This window comes from Taudactylus pleione, unplaced genomic scaffold (assembly GCF_031769625.1).
Source record: "Taudactylus pleione unplaced genomic scaffold, aTauple2 ptg000327l, whole genome shotgun sequence".
In the NCBI taxonomy this organism is placed as follows: Eukaryota; Metazoa; Chordata; class Amphibia; order Anura; family Myobatrachidae; genus Taudactylus; species Taudactylus pleione.
The window spans coordinates 5,986,730-6,009,368 of NW_028284728.1; the positions used below are offsets into that span (position 1 = coordinate 5,986,730).

The 22,639-nt window shown below is 46.6% G+C and overlaps 1 protein-coding gene across 2 annotated transcripts in view; it reads right to left on the reverse strand.

Annotated features, from left to right (window-relative positions):
* DOP1B (DOP1 leucine zipper like protein B) overlaps window positions 1–22,639 on the reverse strand; it is a 176,758-nt gene that overhangs the window by 134,595 nt on the left and 19,524 nt on the right. For both annotated transcript variants that reach the window (XM_088443167.1, XM_088443166.1), the window contains exons 2-4: window positions 20,077–20,237; window positions 3,030–3,211; window positions 1,459–1,629 (exon numbers count right to left, since the gene is read on the reverse strand). In XM_088443167.1, the coding sequence (XP_088299293.1) occupies window positions 1,459–1,629; window positions 3,030–3,211; window positions 20,077–20,214 (491 nt within the window). In that variant the 5' untranslated portion in view covers window positions 20,215–20,237. The remainder of the gene's footprint in view (window positions 1–1,458; window positions 1,630–3,029; window positions 3,212–20,076; window positions 20,238–22,639) is intronic.

Consider the following 22,639-nt stretch of genomic DNA (forward strand, 5'->3'; position numbering starts at 1 on the left):
AGCAGTGTAGTAAGGACAGACAGGTACTGAGACCACAGAACAGCAGCAGTATAGTAAGGAGAGACAGGTACTGAGACCACAGAGCAGCAGCAGTGTAGTAAAGAGAGACAGGTACTGAGACCACAGAGCAGCAGCAGTGTAGTAAGGAGAGACAGGTACTGAGACCACAGAGTAGCAGCAGTGTAGTAAGGAGAGACAGGTACTGAGACCACAGAGTAGCAGCAGTATAGTAAGGAGAGACAGGTACTGAGACCACAGAGTAGCAGCAGTATAGTAAAGAGAGACAGGTACTGAGACCACAGAGCAGCAGCAGTGTAGTAAGGAGAGACAGGTACTGAGACCACATAGCAGTAGCAGTGTAGTAAGGAGAGACAGGTACTGAGACCACAGAGTAGCAGCAGTGTAGTAAGGAGAGACAGGTACTGAGACCACAGAGCAGCAGCAGTGTAGTAAAGAGAGACAGGTACTGAGACCACAGAGCAGCAGCAGTGTAGTAAGGAGAGACAGATACTGAGACCACAGAGCAGCAGCAGTATAGTAAGGAGAGACAGGTACTGAGACCACAGAGCAGCAGCAGTATAGTAAGGAGAGACAGGCACTGAGACCACATAGCAGTAGCAGTGTACTAAGGAGAGAGAGGTACTGAGACCACAGAACAGCAGCAGTATAGTAAGGAGAGACAGGTACTGAGACCACAGAGCAGCAGCAGTGTAGTAAAGAGAGACAGGTACTGAGACCACAGAGCAGCAGCAGTGTAGTAAGGAGAGACAGGTACTGAGACCACATAGCAGCAGCAGTGTAGTAAGGAGAGACAGGTACTGAGACCACAGAGCAGCAGCAGTGTAGTAAGGAGACAGGTACTGAGACCACAGAGTAGCAGCAGTATAGTAAGGAGAGACAGGTACTGAGACCACAGAGTAGCAGCAGTATAGTAAGGAGAGACAGGTACTGAGACCACAGAGCAGCAGCAGTGTAGTAAGGAGAGACAGGTACTGAGACCACAGAGCAGCAGCAGTGTAGTAAGGAGAGACAGGTACTGAGACCACAGAGCAGGAGCAGTGTAGTAAGGAGAGACAAGTACTGAGACCACAGAGCAGCAGCAGTATAGTAAGAAAAGACAGGTACTGAGACCACAGAGCAACAGCAGTGTAGTAAGAAAAGACAGGTACTGAGACCACAGAGCAGCAGCAGTGTAGTAAGGAGAGACAGGTACTGAGACCACAAAACAGCAGCAGTATAGTAAGGAGAGACAGGCACTGAGACCACAGAGCAGCAGTATAGTAAGGAGAGACAGGTACTGAGACCACAGAGCAGCAGCAGTGTAGTAAGGAGAGACAGGTACTGAGACTACAGAGCAGCAGCAGTATAGTAAGGAGAGACAGACACAGACTGTAACGTAACTTTGATCATCTCACTCCCTAACTGAAGACAGGAAAATAAAAGTATTAATACTCCTACCTGTCATAAACCTCAGATCCTTCCTCCAGACCTGGGAGTAAGCCAGTGATGAATGCTTGGAGACTCGGCAGCAGCGACCTCTGTAGAGGTAGGAAGTATGTCTCGTACAGACCAAGCAGTATGGGCTTCACCGACATGGCTGCATGTGACAGCAGTGGAAACAGGCCCGAGCTTCGGAGACACAAAACATGGCGGGTTAAGTATAAATGTTTCCCTAATCCAGTATATCCTAACAGTGAGCAAATGTAAAACTACACCTAACAATACATGATGGGATCGTAGGTGGTGGTCATGTGCCAGAAACATCTTTCAATTTGAACACAGTAAATAAATATATAAAGATACAAATCATACACAGTAAACAACAAATGATAATGACACCCTTCTCCTAACAAACAGCGCCCAACTGCTTGAATGTGTACACATGATCTGCACAAGATGGCAGGCACAAGTTTGTTCACGGCGCAGCCAATGACAGCCGACAGGTAGTGCTTTGGCCAAAGACAGTTCTGTTCCATTGCCTGACTTACGATCACTACACCCAGCACTAGTGAATGCTATATATTCCTAATGCAGAATGCTTGTGAATTAATATTCAACCCAGTTTACACTGAATCCAGCAGCGGCAGAAAAAGGGGCGATAGTCATGTTACAGGGAGTCTCCCGGCACAGCTTAAGCATTGTACATATTTGATTCTCTGAAGCTGAGTCGCCGCTCATTACATGGAATTGGAAGGTAATGAGTTTGCCCTGACTTGGTAAAAATGACCCTAAGCAGAACCGTGACAACAAGTACACTGCTCCCTATCTTCTCATCGGTTCCATATGTACTCTGGGCCTGATTCAGAGCCGCTCGTAAGCGGCCGCTCGTTCGTTCCGAGCGATGTTTGCCCAACTGCGCATGCATACGGATCGTAATATGCATGCGCGAACCAGTCAGTGCGGCCGAAAATCGTTTGTTCGCTAAATAACGAATGCCTGCTAATATGAGTGACAGGAGGAGGCGTATATGGGTGGTAACAGGGGAAGGTGCTTGAAAACGGGGAGTGGAGATCAGAACGCAGGCGTGCTTAAAGGTCAAAACGGGCGTTTTCTGGGTGTGCATAATTAATACAGCAGCGTCATTGACCACGTCACTTGGTTATTTTATAGTCAGAACTGCTCGCAAGATTGCGATAGGAAAAACCAACCACAAGAATAGTGAGCAGTTCATACGCTGGTCGATGTACTCGATTAATCAAATAAATAGCGGACATGACGTAGGATGCGAGCGGCTAGGGGGCGTAGTTATCCAAAAAACGACAGCAAGTTTTGTTCGCTCGTTCAGACATATAGGCGTGAACAGACCGCAAAGAGCGAACGGTTCATTTGAATAGCCACCCTTTTTTTCTGAACGACCGTCCGCAAATTGCGCCGGCTCTGAATCAGGCCCTCTGAGCTTTAAATAAAAAGATTGCAATATCCTGCCAAATGAAATCGATCATTGAAAAAAATTCTAATTTACTTCAGTTAAGATGGAAAACCCCACATTTAGGAGTAACAATTTCTGCTAATAACCCACCGCATCTTACCTGTACAGGAAAAGGTCTCTGGACAGCCATTTTGTCCCTATTATTTTGAAAATAATCTCATAGGTCTCCAGAGCCTTCAGGTGCACCCCGCTGGGCAGAGCTGGGTGAAGGCACTGTGCTAATCGCTTGCTGATGATCAGACGTCTTGGTAGTAAGCAGTACTTCCAATTACTCTGCAGAGCCTGCAAGCAGATATACAAATCAAACATTATAGCAGTACTGTTTTTATATACATGCAAGATAAATGCACAGCATAGCTACACCAATCAGCCAGAACATGAAATCCACCTGCCTAATGTTGTGTAGGTCCCCCTCGTGCTGTCAAAACAGCTCTGACCCGTCAAGGCATGGACTGCACAAGATCTTTGAAGGTGTCCTGTGGTATCTGGCACCAAGACGTTAGCAGCAGATCCTGTAAGTTGCGAGGACGGGCCTCCATGGCTCGGACTTGTTTTTCCACTGATGCTTGATCGAATTGAGATCTGGGGAGTTTGGCGCCCAATTCCACCCACTGCCATCAGGGAGTACCGTTGCCATGAAGGGGGGTACATGGTCTGCAACAATGTTTATGTAGGTGGTGTGTGCCAAAGTAACATCCACATGAATGCCAGGACCCAAGGTTTCCCAGCAGAACATTGCCCAGAGCATCACACTGCCTACGCCGGCTTGCCTTCTTCCCATAGTGCATCCTGGTGCCATCTCTTCCCCAGGTAAACGACGCACACGCACCCAGCTGTCCAGCTGTCTCATCAGACCAGGCCACCTTCTTCCATTGCTCCATGGCCCAGTTCTGATGCTCACAAGCCCATTGTAGACACTTAGGACCTCATTCAGAGTCGGTCGAAGCGGCCGCACGGTCGTATAGAAAGAGGGGCCGGATATGCAAATGATGTACACGCATGTTGCGTCCCCAAGGTCGGAAAGTTAGCTGGCCGACCAAGGGGTGGATGCGGTCGGATCGCTAAAAATACGCCCACTTCTCGTACGCATAACATGTCATCTCCGGCTACATAAGGATTAATCGCGAGCATCGTATGCCATCGGAACTGGTCGTAGAGCTAAAGGTTGACCAGACCCTCTCTTAAGCTCTACGATTATGTCAATGTAAAACCTCCCCTGTCACGTGTGCCATGACACTACTTTGTTAATTATGCACTCCCTTAAAACGCCGTTCGCATAATGAGGCACGCCTGAGTTCGGATCTTCACACCCCCGTTTTCAAGCACCTTCCCATGTTAACACCCACAAACGCCGCAATCTGTCACTCAAACTACCGACCTGGCGGTGTTCAAGGAAAGAAATTTCTGATCGTAGCCGCTAGTTTGCGCACGCGCATTGCGAACTGTACACATGCGCAGATCAGCGAACATCGCCTGTGTACGACCGTGCGGCCGCTTCGACCGACTCTGAATGAAGTCCTTTCTGCAGTGGACAGGGGTCATGAAGGGCACTCTGACCGATCTGCCGTAACGCAGCCCAATACGCAAGCTGCGATGAACTGTGGGCTCTGACACCATTCTATCATAGCCAGCATTATTTAATCAGGAATTTGTGCTACAGTAGCTCTTCTGTGAGATAGGACCAGACAGGCTAGCCTTCGCTCCCCATGAGTGCATCAGTGAGCCTTGGGCGCCCATGTCACTGGTTGTTATTCTTTGGACCACTTTTGGTAGGTACTATATATGTTCAACAAATGCATGTCGCCTCCAAGATTGTGCCCGTGCTGCTCCCCACCTCTGGAACTCTCAGACCCTCAACCTCTCTACAATACTTCAAACGGGCGTTCAAGACTCAGTACTTCATCAAAGCCTTCCAGGTCTCATCCTAACCTGCTGCTACTTGCTCCCTGTCTACCCAATCCGTGTCACCCCTGTCTGTCTGCCCCTCCCCTTTAGAATGTAAGTTCTCACAAGCAGGGTCCTCCTCCCTCATGTGCTTCTTCTTACTTTACTTTCATCTACTTCTTACTCCCCACTAGGTTACCTAACACTTGGTTGCTTATGATAGATAGATGATAGATAGATAGATAGATAGATAGATAGATAGATAGATAGATAGATAGATAGATAGATAGATAGATAGATAGATAGATAGATAAAGCACCAACACCATTAGCTTGGCATCAAGGGCTCAAAACGAAAAACTTTACATTCTAAGACCATTGATATTGTATAGAATTATGGCAAAACTGCACTTCACCTCAGCAACCAATCAGCTTGTGGCTGTCTAGGCATAGTTAATTAGATAAAATGTCTGATTGGTTGCTATAGTTTAGTGGAAATTTGCACCTACAACTGCCACTGATTTAATACCTACATCAGAGGTTCCCAAACATCACAGTCCACATTTTAAGGATATCCATGCTTGAGCACAGGTGACTTAATTAGTACCTCAGTCAATTTGATTTAACCATCTGGACTCAACCATGGATATCCTTAAAAATTGGAGTGCATGCAACAAAAGGTCAAATTAATCATGTGCAAAGAGGGGAACTGAAGTTCCCCATATGAGCATTACTGATGGTCTCTGTACAAGTCCAGAGATCAGCAGGGGAACTGGCGATCAGTCCCCCCCTGTGACCAGCTCTGCTGCACTCTGAGAGAAGGTAGTGATAGTAAGAGGGGGGAGTTATCTACGGACACTGAGGGTGTGGGAAGTTATTTCAGCAAAATAAATTATTGCCGCTTTTCTATTGGCTGTGGAAAATAAGCCCTCCCCCACGGGGTGCTTATTTTCCAATGGGGACTTCTGTACATGGGGGTGGGTGGGATTTGTTTCCACTGAGGGGGTGAGGGTTAATGCCACTGGAAGAGGACAATGGGACCCTACTGACACCGATTGGGGGAATGGGGTGGGGGGGGGGGGTTATTTAATAATATAAAAAAAAAAATTCTATTTTTTAGGTCATTTTTCAAATAATCATCACTCAAGTGGTTAAAAATAAAATATAATTTGAGTATTCTGGAATTTACTTTTAAAACTGAACACACACCTACACTATCATACCTGTGTTGGTACTAACCAGTGGTGGCTCCAGAGCTGTCCAAAATTTAAATAGGGGAAACACACCAACGGCCAGCAAGGTTTGGCAATGTTTGGGGTGGCAGTTGGTGTGGCTCCCCTATTTGAATTTTAGATTGCGCTGCAGCCCCACCTCTGGAGCCGCCACTGGTACCAACAATTCCATTTACTATTGAAAGTACCGATGAGCATGCAGATTCATGCGTACAGTACCGATGAGCATGCAGATTCATGCGTACAGTACCGATGAGCATGCAGATTCATGCGTACAGTACCGATGAGCATGCAGATTCATGCGTACAGTACCGATGAGCATGCAGATTCATGCGTACAGTACCGATGAGCATGCAGATTCATGCGTACAGTACCGATGAGCATGCAGATTCATGCGTACAGTACCGATGAGCATGCAGATTCATGCGTACAGTACCGATGAGCATGCAGATTCATGCGTACAGTACCAATGAGCATGCAGATTCATGCATACAGTACCGATGAGCATGCAGATTCGTGCATACAGTACCGATGAGCATGCAGATTCATGCGTACACACTATTGCAATCTACCTTGCGTTCCACGATACTGATCTCACAAAACCTTTCTGTTGGAAAGATCGTTACTTCATACACACTATACAGATATCAGACTATACTGCTGCCAAAACATCGGACAGAATGGTTGGTAGTGCGCACACATTCCCCAATGTGTCAGACATAGGATCAGGCCCGATCTGTTTTCTTGCGATACAACATGATGGTAGGAGCCTGCACACTCTTACAATACCTGAAGAACAGGTTGGGAATCACAAGATCGTCCCGATAATTGTATAGGTGTGTACCCAGCTTAACTGTAACAGAAGTCTTTCACTCATGTTACCCTTTATAGTCAGTGTGCACGGCGCAATGCAGCACAGCAGATGGGACGTTGCGATGAACGACCATCGTGCACGCACAATCGGGAGTACACACTGCACGATTCGTACAATGTATCGTTCAGATCGCTCTCAGCCAGAACAATTGGGGTTTTACTGTGGCCTGTCAGGTCCGCAGACGCGGAAAAAGAGGTCCAACAACGTTTCAGATAACTACAGGATTTCTACAGGACTCTTATTGGTTATTGCGGATACTTCAATATTGATGGCGGCGGCCAGCTTTACATACTGACTGCACTGCAAAAAAACTCGGCCGAGGCCAACGTGAAAGTCTGACCACTGTCAAAAGCGCCATGACAAATACTAAACAGGGGAAATAAAAATATTTAATTGTACTATAGTGAGGAATCTCACAGTTAGGTTCTGATTAAAATAAAAGGGGCTCAATCTGTAAAGAGGAATAAAAGCATTTGCTTCAGTCATACAAGCTCCAGGCACATGACCTGGAATGCCAGCGTGTCACTGCAATGTAAACAAGGCCGCACATTTCTGTCACACAGCAAGTTTACGGATGATGTCATTTATTGTACCTCATGACTACACCCACAAAACTGGTTTCGGAAGTGAAAGCTACAATGCTTTATATTTACTTTTGTTTTAAAATGTCACACCCAGGCAATATTTACACAGTCTGTGGTGTTTACGAAGTCCTGTGCCACATATAAAAGAGACGGCAGCCATTTTGCCAAGTTATTTAGCCTATCAATTCGCCAGGGCCATTGCTGATGCAGGAGACTCCAAGTGGTTGTTTACTAGCAGTCACAGATGCATGAGAATTTATGGCAGTATTCTCTAATGACTAAACATGAAATGATACATTATAATCTTTCTCGCAGACACACAGATAACTAGTAAGGTGGAGAGCAACTGAAATAAATCTCCCATTGTTCGTAGCTGGATCAAGTTTGCTGACTGCGGTGTCTACATAAAAGAACACTTAAGGTGCAAACACACACACACAACGATTTTTTGAACGATAATCAATAACGATATCGTTTATCGTTGAAAAAATCGTTCACTTTCTGAGTTAAAACGATGAACGATTATCGTTCATGCGCGTTCACGTTTGTAGTTCAGTCAGACTGACTTATGGAGCATACACACGGTCAGATTTGTCAGACTTGTCAGATTTGTCAGATGAACGATTAAACGATTAAACGATTTCAACGATTTTACCAAAGTTTTGAACGATTGAACGATTTTTGACTGCATTAAAATGAATGGAATCGTCCAAGTCTGACTGCAAACACATCAGATGTCAGAAATCGTTATCTGACCATCGGGAACGCGCATCGTTGATCGTCCATCGTTCAGGCATGTCAGATATGAACGATTTTCCTTCAGATATGAACGACTGAACGATTTTTAAATCGTTATCGTTCATATCTGAAGGAAAAATCTGACCGTGTGTATGCACCATAACTCAACGATTTTCATTAAGGGAATATGCAAAAATCGTTTGTAGTTCAAAAAAATTGTTCATCACACTTTAAAAAATATGATAGATAATCTGACAGAAAATCGTTAATAAAATCGTTGGTAACAAAATCGTGTGTGTATGTAGCTTTAAGCTGCATACACACAACGATTTAGTAAATGAACGATTTTAGTAAACGATTTTCGTTCATTTTTTCAAGGGAAAACTGAATGAAAATCGTTTACTAAAATCGTTCATTTACTAAATGTAGTGAACGATTTTTTTGAACTAAACAATTTTTTGCATATTCCCTTACTGAAAATCGTTGAGTTGGTCAGTCTGACTGAACTACAAACGTGAACGCGCATGAACGATAATCATTCATCGTTTTAACTCAGAAAGTGAACGATTTTTTCAACGGTTGAACGATATCTTTATCGATCATCGTCCAAAAAATCGTTGTGTGTGTATGCACCTTTACTGTACACATTAGACTGGAATTGTTTTACCTAGCAAAACAAGAAAATCAATTAGAATTCCTGCATGCCTCATAGGGTCTCCAAATGGCACAGAGGTGCGATTAGGCAATCAATAAACAAAGCTGAAGCTGCCATCATATCCAAACAGACTTTCTTCCTCTTTTAAAAAAAAAAAAAAAAGGTTGTAGGCCGCAGCGGATTTACTGTAACCTCACGTCGTGTCCAGTAAAGAGGCACAGAAACAGAGACAGCCTAAAGAGAACGGTTTATAACCCTTTGTTTTATCGTAAGAGAAAAAAAGGGGGGTGGGGGTCAGAATCACATACAAGTGAATAGCTTTATCGTAACCTGCATGATAGTGCTGCTGATTAGGGAGAAGGGCAGAGCGCCCCCGTTAATTGAACGGTTGTACCTAAAAACAATGTTAGTAAGTAAGCCCTTCTGTGTGTAGATAATGGGCTCCCTTTTACTGGGCCATTAAGCTGTACTCCAAATATATACAGTATGTAATTAAAAGATAAATACTTCTCCTTTAATGATAACTACACAAACCACAGGGTAATAACGTCTGCGCCAGCTGCTGTTTTGCATTACCTACTCCAATATGCTCTCACATCCTGTTTAAGACTCTACCCTGAGACACACCCTGGGACAGCACAAGCCTTTATTGTGTCCTGGAGAAAACGACAGCCAGCTTCATATCTGAAGGCAAACAATTAGGAATAGGAGCTCCAGAAGAGCAGAAGATCAAAGCGGTAATACACTGACATGTTAATCACAGAATGAAACGCAACGCTTAGCCGGAGACGGCATCCCGGGATTGGATGCAAGGGGGTGTGAATGTTTACTGGTGTCGTTCGGGCCTACTATTGCTCTCAATCACAAAGAAAATCCTAAATGCAATATTATGATTGTATATTTATACAGCACCGATCATATGACACGGTGGCGCTGTACAGAGAGTCACTGGATTCTTCTGGCACACATTGCATGCTGAAACAGACATCCAACCTGCGTTTCCATGACACAGCGAACAAGCAGGGAAGTCTGCTACTTACACTTGTGGGGGCAAAACTGGGGCATCAGGGAGAACCCAAAGAGTGACGCGTCTGTTGTGCAGTTACAGAGGAGACATACATTTTGTGATGGAACCAATAATCATGCGAAAGCAGCCTATTAGTTCGCTAGGGCCCAGTGACATTGCAGAGTGAATATTGGTTCAGCCCATAGAATAGCTGCCTCCATTTTGCAAAGGTGCACAGTCTAATGCGGGTAGCCATACACGGTGCGATAAAGCAGCCGATCAGACGGATTGGTACGATTCGGCTACTATATCGCACCTTGAATGGCCATTATATCGGACAAAGCGCGCTCCCGTGGGGTCGCACATCGCACCCCCTGATCTTACTGCAAGATCAGTCGATCAGGGGATGCGATGTGCGATCCCATGCAGCACCATGTGGGTGGGGTAGGGGGAGAGACAGCATATCGGGTGGTCGGCCACCGTGTGTGGCATCGCCCAATATGTCGGACGTCAGATCCCCCGTCGCCTCGCACGGTGCCATCGCACCGTGTAGTGTATGGCCCGCATAAACAAGGTCTAAGACTCCCTTACACACTGTATATAAGATTATTCCTATGGTCCTATATGTATATTGCAGTGAGTAGGACCCACCAAGCACACCTACAGATATGTCCAATTGCATCTTACGAGCACGTACGAGTGCTGTGATGGCACCCGTGACCCCATAGGATTGCATGGTGCGAACGCAATGTGTGGCATGGCGTACCTTGGAGCATGCAGCAGTGGCAAATCGCATGGTAGGATGCGTGCGCACTTTGCAGCTCGAGCGGCAAGGATGCAAGAGGACAGGGGTTCTGGCTAGGCGTCTCCGAAAGCGGTCACGTGACACACACCGAAACGCAACTTCAGGAACAGGCAGCAATGATCCGGCTGCCAATCAAACTACAAACAGATCTGGTTAAGCACACCACAAAACGCAGCCAAATAAAAACCTTTACGAGTCATTAATCGTTTATAGCCGCCAATTATCTGCCAATTCTTAGGTCGCTGGCACGGTGAGAATCCAGGTTTGTGCACATGATTATCTGGTGTCAGCAGAGGACGGATGTGGGATAATGTGCTGGTATTAGTTCTATATTGTACAGTGATAACGAAACACTGGTATTGTCAGAGAACAAGAAAATGAGGTTTCACTGTTATTTCATTCTGCCTCAAACAACTGACTGCGGACAGAGTGTTACACGTTGCACAAGGACTTCTGCTGCCAACAAAAGCCTGATCACAATGACAAAGCATCAGCCTCTGTGACACGGACTGCCCGCCCCACAGCTCTGGTGTATGGAGTACAAGGAGGCATCTTGTGATCTATTCATGTCATTAGATCAACTGCCCCATTTCTCTGGCGGTTTTCTCACTATGGGGCAGATTCAATCAGCCGCAGCTGCATTTCCGGGTTTACCGCCCGGTGATTTTCAATTTCTTGCAGATTTCAATGGTAAGCCCGCGGCTAACCAGTGTTAACCAGTAGCTCCCAGGTTAAATGCCAGGAGCTATGGAATTATGCCGCGCGATCAGCCCCAGGGGGCGCATTTAATGGAGATCAGTTAAGTGCACAATCTCGGCTTACCGCGCGGGGTAGTGGCAGTAATTGAGTAGCTCAGGGCCGAGCTGCAGCTGCATGTTAAGCCCCACGGCACATTGAGTCTGCCCCTATGCGTCAGGCATAAGAGTAGTCAGGATGCGGATTTCCCTGCCAGAGTAGTGGATATCGTAGGTTCACTGATCAGATCTACAATGACCTGGACGCCTCTTACAAGAAATTTTATGAGTAAAAATATTTGAGGGCCTATTAATTAGTAATAAAAGATGGGCCCACGCAAATGATGTGGCTCTCCGCAACTTACGGTGACAGACACCGACCCACCCAGTACTGATCCGGTGCAATCCCAGCAGCCGCAGAGTCACAACTAACTGGCAGGGGTGAAAGCTTAAACTGCTAGGCAGTGTTACCGCGCATGTGCGAGCTTAGGTCACCCATACACACAGCTGCTGTACGATGCCGATAAGGTGTCAGTGACTTTATACTACAGCGAGCACGCAGGGCTTCCATTATACACAACAGTCAATGTTCCAGTTCCATGGACAAAACAAGTAGACATTGTACACAAATAAGCACCTTAGACGGTCACCTCAGTGCACACCCACTGTGCATCTGCTTCTGCTTCTATAACATTAGCTACGGTCAGTGGTATCTAAGCTTATATATAAGCATGCAAACACTCGCCATAACATTATAGGGAGCTGAGACAGACAATACCTTATAATATCATGGGGGGTCGTGAATCTGGAGCAGTTCATGCCAGAAGGTGCACTGCACTACACTACAGGTCGCTGTACCTGTGTGATTGGGAAATGGATTCACCCCGGCTCACTGAATTTCTAAACCAAAGTATTACACACCTTCCAAAAGGCCCAATATTTATTGGGAGACTTCCAACAAGCAAAAAGAGGAACGTTGGCTGGCTCAGGTCCAACAAGTAACTGAACGCGATTCACTTAAAAAGACATGGTGGGAGATTCAGTTATTTGTCAGTAAGCAGGGGCGTAACACAGCATTACAGGGCTCCATAGCTCTCCCCAGTGATTCCAGTCTGCTCCTCTGAGCATGGTGGGGGCCCATGCAATCAAAATGACGCATTGCTGGAGGCTTCACTGTGCATGCTCCAGACCCAGCGCATGCTAGAGAGTGCAGAGTGGGGCACTGAGGCAGGGGAGGTGGCCTAGCCGCCCCACACTGCAATGGTGGTAGTTACACTGCTGTCAGTAAGTGCACAACTTTCTGTGCGATAAATGGAAATATAATGTTCCTTGTAAGAGCTGCTAACAACATTCAGTATCACCTAGTTGATCATACTGAGCTCTTGTTTGCTATGTAGCAGAGTACAAGCTATTATTGTGTGACCTTCATCCTGTGGGTATTAATTACGGACAGGAATAATAGCAGAATACCTGTGCTTTATATGGTACCAGCTGTGTGGCGGTATTAATGTCATATATGTATACAAAGCAGAAAGACTTTTGCTATCGGCGTGAACAATTATATACTGCAAATCTGCGTGTATCTAGCAGATAAGAGCATGGGGGGATTGTGTTCATATTTTGAGCAAAAGCCTTAAGCCTGAGCCCGCCGCCTCGGGACCCCAATTCTCTGCAAGTCCCTACACTAGCAAATACAGTATGCCCAACACACCATTACATTGCAGTCACATGCACTCTCCTCTCAGGTGCAGAGGGGAACATCTAGATGAGGGCTGGCCGGTGAGCCACACCCAACTAGGCCTTTCATTGCCTTGATTGGAAGCAGCCAATGGCATTAGCTATTGGGACCAAGCTCTGGAAAGCTACCATTAGTCTCCGATATCTGCTGCAGGACCCTAATAAGATATACGTGGGATCCAAAAGTGATGCGGAAAACCTCTAAGAACTGTAGTTGTCAGAAACTATACAGCAAAATCACTTTGATACATCTCACCCTCTTGGAGGTGACTAACCTCTTACATATACTTGCCGACTTTTAAATTAACCCCTCTGGGAGAAGAAATGGGAAACACTGCTTCCCCTTGTGGTCTTGTCTGCTCTCACCTCGTTCACCTGTGTCTCTCTATCTCTTTATCTCATGTAGAGTCTGTACAACACCTGTTAAGGGAGGGGTATGAAATCCCGGCTGTCGGGATGCCGCTGTTCAGAATATCGACAGCCAGAATCCCGACACCCATAAGAACAGATAGTAAGCATTTTCCCTACCCTAACCCTAAGTCCCCCCCCAGTGCCTAACCCTAACCGCCCCTAGTGCCTAAGCCTAACCTCCCCCTCCCCCTAAACCTAACACTCCCTACCCGATGCCTAACCCTAACCCTCCCCCTAATGCCTAACCCTAACTCTGCTACCTAACACTAACCTCCCCCTAACACCCCAATACTTAAGGTGCATACACACGGTCAGATTTTTCTTCAGATCTGAACGATAACGATTTTAAAAATCGTCCAATCATTCTTATCTGAAGGAAAATCTGACATATCTGGCATGTCTGAGCGACGAACGATGCGCGTTCCCGCTGGTCAGGTAACGATATAGGACATCTGATGCGTTTGCAGTCAGACTTGGACGATTCCATTCATTTTAATGCAGTCAAAAATCGTTCACAGTTCAAATCGTTGTACAAATCGTTCATCTGACAAATCTGACCGTGTGTATGCACCTTAACCTTCGGGATGCAGACGGTCGGGATACTGCTGCTGGGATCCCGACCTGTCGGGATTTCGGCGCCGGTATTTAGACCGTCGGCATCCCGCAACGCCGGAATGCCAACTACATCCCCGTTATATATTACATGTTTCCACAATGTTATATTTCCTTTATGTCTATTACTTTGATTGTTGTATCTTTGCTATGTGCTGATCTTCACTGTATGGTGTTAAGGATTATTGTGGTGTAATAATAATTATAAAGCTTAGTTCTCTCTGAATTTGTGATGGTCCACATGCAACCTACCAATGCTTCACTTGCAGCCGCCACCTCCTTCCTGCTGTGTTGTCATATTTGCTTATTATGCTGATATGTTAATACCATATTTGTCTACTCTTCTGATTCAACCGGGGGCTGATGACGCAATTCGCGCTGAAACGCGTCATAATGACCCAGCCCCCTGCTTCACAATGCTGATAATCGCGGCATTGTGTAGCAGAGGCAAGGCCAAAATTATGCGATCGTGTGTCCACACCCCCCGCTCAGTCCGTAATGCCGGGTAATATCCCCGGCTGCGCCCCCCTATGCCGCGCCACACACCCCGCTTGGCCGACCTGGCAGCCCCCTCCTGGAGGGGGCTGCCAGAATGTCGGCAAGCATGGGTAATACGGATATGTGCTCTCATTCACGGTTACAGGACTTTTTTTCAGGCTGCACCAATACTGTAGAATGTCCTCCCACACACAGAAAGACTTTCCTCTAGTTTCCAAACTTTCAAGCATTCCCTGGAAACTCACCTCCTCAGACTAGCTTATAAAATTTCAGAGCCACCCACATAGCCTCCACAAGCAATCCTACCCTATTACATGCCCTCTATACAGTCCATACATAACTTTACATACGTTTGTTTTTTTTTCACGGTCATATCCTCCAGACCCCAGGCCAACATTCCTGTGTGACTGCGACAGCAGCATCCCGGCAGAGGAGGAAATCCCGATCGTCCCCAGGTAAGTATATACTAACCTATTTCTACCCCGTAACACTAACCCTCCCTTAGGGGTGCCTAACCCTAACCTTCCTCCCCAGTGCCTAAACCTAAGTCCCCCCCCGGGGGTCCCTAACCCACCCTTCCCCTAGCCTAAACCTAAGCTCCTGTGGGGGTGCCTAACCCTAAGTCCCCCCCCGGGAACCCTAAACCTAACCCTCCCCCCTGTGACTATCCGCGCTCGGCGTATGTCTAATGACAGGCGTCGGGATATCGACGCCTGTCTTTAGACCCTTGCCGGGATATGACAGTCGGGAAGCCGGCTGTCGCGATTAGGTCCGCCGGCTTCCCGCATGCATACCCTGTATAAATGTAGCCGCTTGTGAGCCTTCACTTAGCACTAGTGTATTACAGACTCTTAGCACTTCAGCAATGGGCAGGCAGACATACAATACTACTCAGATATAACTAGCTTAGTTATGTGTGGCAGAGACAGACTGGGGCATTAAGGGCCCACCAAGGAATGCGGTGGTAGGGACCCAAGCTTAAGGGGTATGGCCAGCCACCAGAGAGGGTGTGGCCAGCCACCACACACAGAGGGACTTAGCCAACCATTAAAGAGGACATGCAAAGAACAGGACGTCTTTTTAAAGGAGGGGACAGGGGTGTGTCAGGACCACCCACTTTGATTGGCAGAAGGAGTAATCTTGGTGTAGATTTCATAGACACAAACCAAGTACTCAAGTTCATCCATGGTCCTGCTCCACCAGGTTATTGACCCCTATGGGAGGGAGGGGATGGGGCCCTCAGGCAAGGGGGCCCACGGGGAATTTCCTTTTTCCACCTGTGTGTATGGTATACTTAGCTTAGCCGAATATTGTTACTTGCGTACAAGTCAGTGTGTAGGAACAATTGCTTTACCTAAAATAAAGTGTCACAGTCCAACCCTCCTGTACGATGGGATTCATCCATAACTTAGCTAACTGGATGTTACTGCTTATGTAAGGTGCACTATGTTGTCTGTGCATTAATCAGTTGATATAGCAGAATACACTGGCAGTGACCTATTTCGCACATCCCGAATCTACAGTGTATGAGTGGGAATTGGCAGGCGTAGCACAAGCCTGGCCCTGCCCTGTTAGCGATGCATTCATGCAAAACCTGCAGCATCAATCTCTTTTCTAGAAAGGATAATGTGCAGAGGCCAAATGAGCAATGAATCACTGTGTGTAATCGTCCTTCAGGCCATGTCTAGTTATTCCTGTGACTGGTCTCCAATGTGACGGCTATCGGGGCTGATGTATGCTGGTATCACATGTGGCCCAGCTACACTACAAGGGAAAATATCACATTACCCAGGAATACAGGAATAGCTCCTACTGGCTCTCTTATTATGTTATCGGCAACATCTGGAAATGTGAGGTGGCATAAAATAATCTATGTTATACATACTGTACACATTTGTTTAAAGAGCATTAGTTATCTCTGTACAAAGCCTATAGGAAAGAAAAAAAACGTATATATAGCACCAATTCCTGCGTTGTATGTGCCCAACTATTAATACTAATTAACCCAGCTAATATGCTAAACAGGCCGGCCAATATGCTAATCACAGCTATTTCATCCCTCTGCCCAGCATAAGCGTTTTAAGCAGGGTACGCACTATACGATGTATCGTAGAAATATCGTCCTAGTGCGGATCGGGACCAAATATCATACACATCGTATAGTGTGTACGCACATCGTTCACGGCGGCCGTTCATCCCATCTGCTGTTCTGCACGGCAGATGGGACGATGCAATGAAAGACGCGGTGCAGTTACATGCAGCATATATAGGTGAACAAGGTAACACTGGCAACAGGAACTGCCGACACGGACATCACAACTGGGCGAGCAAAGTTAAATGCCCGCTAGTTGTGAAGTCTGGGCAGACTTATCTAACGGCCGATTGATAAGTGTGTATACTTACCAAAACCGTCGCTCGAACTGCGGGGGCGGCCAGCCGGCCAGCTGTTGGGTCGCTTAAGCGTGTGCCCTACATAAAGTGTCTGTTATTATTCTCATATACTATGTATCGGATTATAAAACATAGAGCAGGTGAATACTGAAACACTGTCTTCGTAGTGCATACAGAAAACATGTACTGTGGGCCATATTCAGCAAGTGCGCTGCTGGACGCAGATTCCAGATTATCGGGAGTCTGCGCATGCACAGGACCCAACACTGCACATGTGCAGAACAAGACCTGCGTGATCGCACGCAGGCCCCCGTATGCCTCTGGCTGACTGACAGAGGCGTTTACAGGGTGGCGCAGGGGGCGGCCTGAGTTCCCGGAAATGACACGGCCAGAATTTCCTGGCTGCGCATGGCGGCCAGCCTGCGTAAGCTGAAGCTTACTTAGCTGGGCAGCGCCGTCCAACATTGCGACTAATGGTCGCCATGGTGATCCCAGGCTGCGACCTCGGTCACAGTGCTGGGATCGCAGATGCAGCAGGGGGTGTCAGGCACCTCCTGCTGCATTTGCATGTTAGCAAGGACGGAATTTCAAAGCGGCTTGTGTGCGGCTTGTGTGCGGCTTGTGTGCGGCTTTGCAATTCCATCCCCTGCTGAATCAGGTCCTATGATCTGATGTTGCCAAAATCATATACTTTATATTGTCAGTGTGTGTCGAGCCCTTGAAGATACTGTGTGTATGACTTGTGTGCTGTGTATAGCACATAGAGAATGAACAGCTACATGCTCAAGTCCTATGATAATCACACTATTATACTATTATATAGTAACCCTGCTTCAGTGTATTCAGGTACATTACTGAGTTCTTCTGGGTAAGACGTGTGAAGTGACCTATACAAATCTTTGGTAGCGGGATTACTTGCTCTTTAATGTTTGATAATTCCCCTATAAAATGATTGGCATCTTGTATAATGGAGGAACTAGTCAATCATCTACATCTGCTCCCTTTAATCCCCTGCAATGACTGAATAGCTACTGAGTGTCTGAACGTTCCCGTGATGCCAGGAGAGGACAGGGCGGCATCACACTGAGAAAGGGGAGCACAGAACAGTGAGAGAATTTCACGGGTGGAAACACAACCAGGAAGTCACAGAGGGCAAACAGGATACAGCTGCATCCAGCAACACTGTAACACAGTGGTGTCAAACTCGGGCCCTTCAGTTGCAGTGGAACTACACATCCTAGCATGCACTGCCAGAGTTTTGCTATTAGGGCATGCTAAAACTGTGGAAGGGCATGCTAGGATATGTAGTCCCACAGCAACTGTAGGGCCAGAGTTTGACACCACTGCTGTAACACATCACTGCCCTAGTGCACGATTCACGGCGGCACTCAGGGGACTGGCCATAAAGGAACCGGCATGAATGCAGCTTTAAAGTGGTGACGTTTTCTCATCAGGACTCCTGCGGGTCCCAAGAAAGCCACCAGCAGCAGTAACTTCCAACCCTATGGAGAAATGTGAATGTATTCCTTTCTCAACGCAAATGTGTGGCTGAAGCGGATTGGACGGCGGCTGCTGAGCCGCAGAAACCACCGCATCCGCTTTAACAAAACATTAGTGCTGAGCTGCTCACTCATTCATACTTCTCCAGGGTATCAGAGGGGCCCCAGGCAACGGCTCACCCACTGCTCTGTCAAGGGGAGAGTCAGTCTTCTCTACTGGCCGACAAGCAAATCTCTGCTGATAAATAGTTAATGAGGGAAAACGATCTAGATACCCAGGAAGATTACTCAGAAGTTGCCATATTTGTGAAAGTCAATCCATAATTCCTAGTCACTGGCGTGATCCATAATTTATCAGTTAGGTACAGTATGCCGCAGCAGACATTTCATCTCTTACATATTCAGATCAGATATCACGTACAAAAAAAACAAAATAGATAATAAAATGAAGATATTTCCATTATCGATCAATTTGTACAGTCAGAACGTTCAGATTCAGAGGTGGACGCCAGTGCAGACACGACTTACGCTGATACGCACAGAGACTCCCACCGGCTGCAGCTCTAATCCGCTGCGTTGCGTAAAACGTTGCAGCGTCCGATGCACCGTTGAACATTACAGCAGCCCTATAATCGGTCAGAATGCCGTCTGAACGCGGCCGCCGGTGCCAGTGCAACTGCGAAAAAGACGCAGGTGGCCGTGACACTCCCGCATCGGACTAGCCACCGCGTTACCTCCCAGGAACGCCCACTGAAACTGCCTCTCTCTGCGACAATATTCGTTCCCCGTATCCAGATGGTGACCATCGGGGCGCACGTGCAGTACAAAACACATCGGCCATCTGCACTGCGACCACCTCTGATCGAGACCCAGTGTTACCCGTTTCATCGTGTCAGCCCCTAACAGGAAATGCGGAGACTGTAGAACTGATGAGAGAGTCTTCAATTCTTACATCACATGAATAGAAGCCTCTTATGTGGTGTTTTCAATGTTCAGTTTAGGGAGATGTAATAAGCAGGGCCGTAGCTACGGTAGTGCGGCCGTTGCCATCGCACAGGGCACCACAGGTCAGGGGGCGCAGTTTGGACCTGTCAAATTTCTGTTTATTATCATTCTCACTTGTAGCTTCCTCTTATTTCATCCCCAGCATCTCCTGGCCTCCCCTATCTCTTCCCTGGCCCTTCCCCATGAGGCCATTCCCCTTTTTTGGGTACATTAAGTCCCTTTGAAAAATGAGGGGGGCGCAAATGCTCTTTCTGGCACAGGGCACCAAAAAGTGTAGTTACAGCTCTGGTAATGAGTTTAACTACAACCCCAATATCAGGATAGCTATAAGGTAAATCCTTTAAGCAGTCTCAGGGTAGCATTGTAAAATTGTGGCAGGTAATGCTGGGATGTGTAGTTCCACAGCAGCTAGACTGCCACACATTGCCTATCCCTGATCTCATTTCTGTTCCATGTAGAAGTTGAACTATGATTTGTATCTACCTTATTGAGCTTCCCCAGTGATGATATTAGATCGGCCCATTCTGTAGAGGACTCGAAGTTCCTCAGCGCCTTCTCAATGACAGAGGAGTAGTTCCTGTATCTGTAATCTCCCAGCAGCTCCAGCTCCTCTGGATCCATCTTTCATCCTTGCTTGTGGACACCTGCAAATAAAAGAAAGGAAGAGCTCAGTCTCAGTGGTACGGATACAGGCCAACTGTGCTCCGGTAACATGGCTGCCGATTACGGTCTACGTCTAGATTCACTATACAGTAGTTTGCCATATGGTCAGTATGTGGAATTCTTCACCAAACATAACCTCCAGTTTGCTTCCACCTTGTTGTTTCCTGTATTTTACATTTTTTAAGTTAATTTCTTAATTTGGAATATATCCTGTAGTACTTCTCTATCTCACTAATAAGAGAGTGGCAAAAAGAAGCGAGATGCTAATTAAATGACAGTTTTCCATCTCCCACAAAAAGGACACAGGCAATAATTTCACACTGCCTGACAGCCAAGCAAGCTGGTCAGGCCCATTCACAGTCACCCTTTAAAAGGTGGAAAAGTGTAGAAAACACCTGATGCGCCACTTCCATGTGATGTACACTAGAGGGCGCACATACACATTCAGGAAGTAAAGGGGTGGCTGTTAGCATGGTATACTAACCCCAGACACAATTACCACATTCACCCATAAGGGCCTCCAATGACTCTCAGAAATATCCACTGTCATTATCACCATATCCGTCGTTCTTTTCAACACCATTTTGAGGACAGTTTTGTCATGATTGTGTGTTTGTATAAACGAAAATAAACAGACTAGATGCACTGGACATTATGGACAATGATAACTCCAATGAGGGAACAGTTTTAAATAAAATCCCCTTCCCTAGATGAACTGCAGGAGTCCAGTGTCCAGGAGCTCTGCACACCGGTGACACTCACCGACAGGACCGTCACTAGCTCTGACACTTAGAATAAGCAATGACTGGGTGGCTGGTGGCAGTAATACTATCAGCTGCTGCTGACACAAGGACTGAAGCTCAAAACATAGTAAAGCGCCAGTGGATGGTTTCTCCCAAATCGCAGGGGTTTTCCGGCAGCAGCCTAACTAGGGGTCCGAGCACCCCTGGCTTAGGGGAGGAATTGCTCAGCTACGTCCCTTCTGAGCCACAACATCATGGAGGTTTCATGGAGGTTTCGTGATGGAAGAGCCAGGAACTCGGACCCAAAAGGCAGGGCTGGGGTGAGTTGCGGAAAGCGTACAATGGCTTATGGCGGCTGCAGCCCTACCAGGGGTTTAAATTTGTGCATGCACGAGCTCGACAGGCGCCCATTGCAATTGCCATTCTAGCCGACCAGTGGTTGTGCGGACCTACTCTCTGGCAACGGGCTCCAACCACTATGCCAGTTATGTGTAAAAGGGGTTTAAAACCAAGGAAGCAGCTGGCATGCTAACCTATTAGACACCGCTCTGGCTCTCCATATGCTGTTTGCCATCTAGTCTTCACTATAGCACCCTGCACCTGTTAAAACCCTTGCAGTTCCTCCATCCTGCCTGGGGTGTCGATCTCTGATCTGGTGCTTCTAGCACACTCAGCTGATGCAACAAACTGCTGAAATACAGCAGTTTGTGTGCTAGAAGCGCCAGAGCAGAGAGCGACACCCCAGGCAGGATGGAGGAACTGCAAGGGGTTTAACATGGGCAGGGTGCTAGAATGAACACTAGCCATCACATATGGAAGATGGCAGCTGGCAGAGCCCTGACCAGTGAATGATTAGCATATTATATTGACTGCTCTTTGGGGCGGGCTACTAGGGAGACATTTTTTCACATTAGATTTCCATTACTATCTAAAAAAACATCTTATCCAGTAGTGGCAGACAGGTTTCTGTAAAAATTCATTACACTGTGCAGAGTTCTTCTTTAAATCTACAGACATGGTGTATTGTCCTTACTTTGGGATGTACATAGAATTTCAGGAACAGTATCTCGTTTGAGAAACTAAACACAACATTGTTATAAATATTTGAAGACCTGCATTTACTTGTAATAGATTAAAACTCTTGATTTTAATTGCAACCATTAAAAGTCTAACAACATAAAAAGCATAAACATAGTCACACATTACAGCAGAGAGGGTGCACTGAGAGTCTACAGTATAGTCACACATTACAGCAGAGAGGGTGCACTGAGAGTCTACAGTATAGTCACACATTACAGCAGAGGGGGTGCACTGAGAGTCTACAGCATAGTCACACATTACAGCAGAGAGGGTGCACTGAGAGTCTACAGCATAGTCACACATTACAGCAGAGGGGTGCACAGAGTCTACAGCATAGTCACACATTACAGCAGAGGGGTGCATTGAGAGTCTACAGCATAGTCACACATTACAGCAGAGGGGTGCACAGAGTCTACAGCATAGTCACACATTACAGCAGAGGGGGTGCAATGAGAGTCTACAGCAGTGATTCCCAACCAGGGTCCTCAAGGCACACTAACAGTCCTGGTGTTAGTGATATCCATGCTTAAGCACAGATGGTTAAATCAAAATAACTAAGG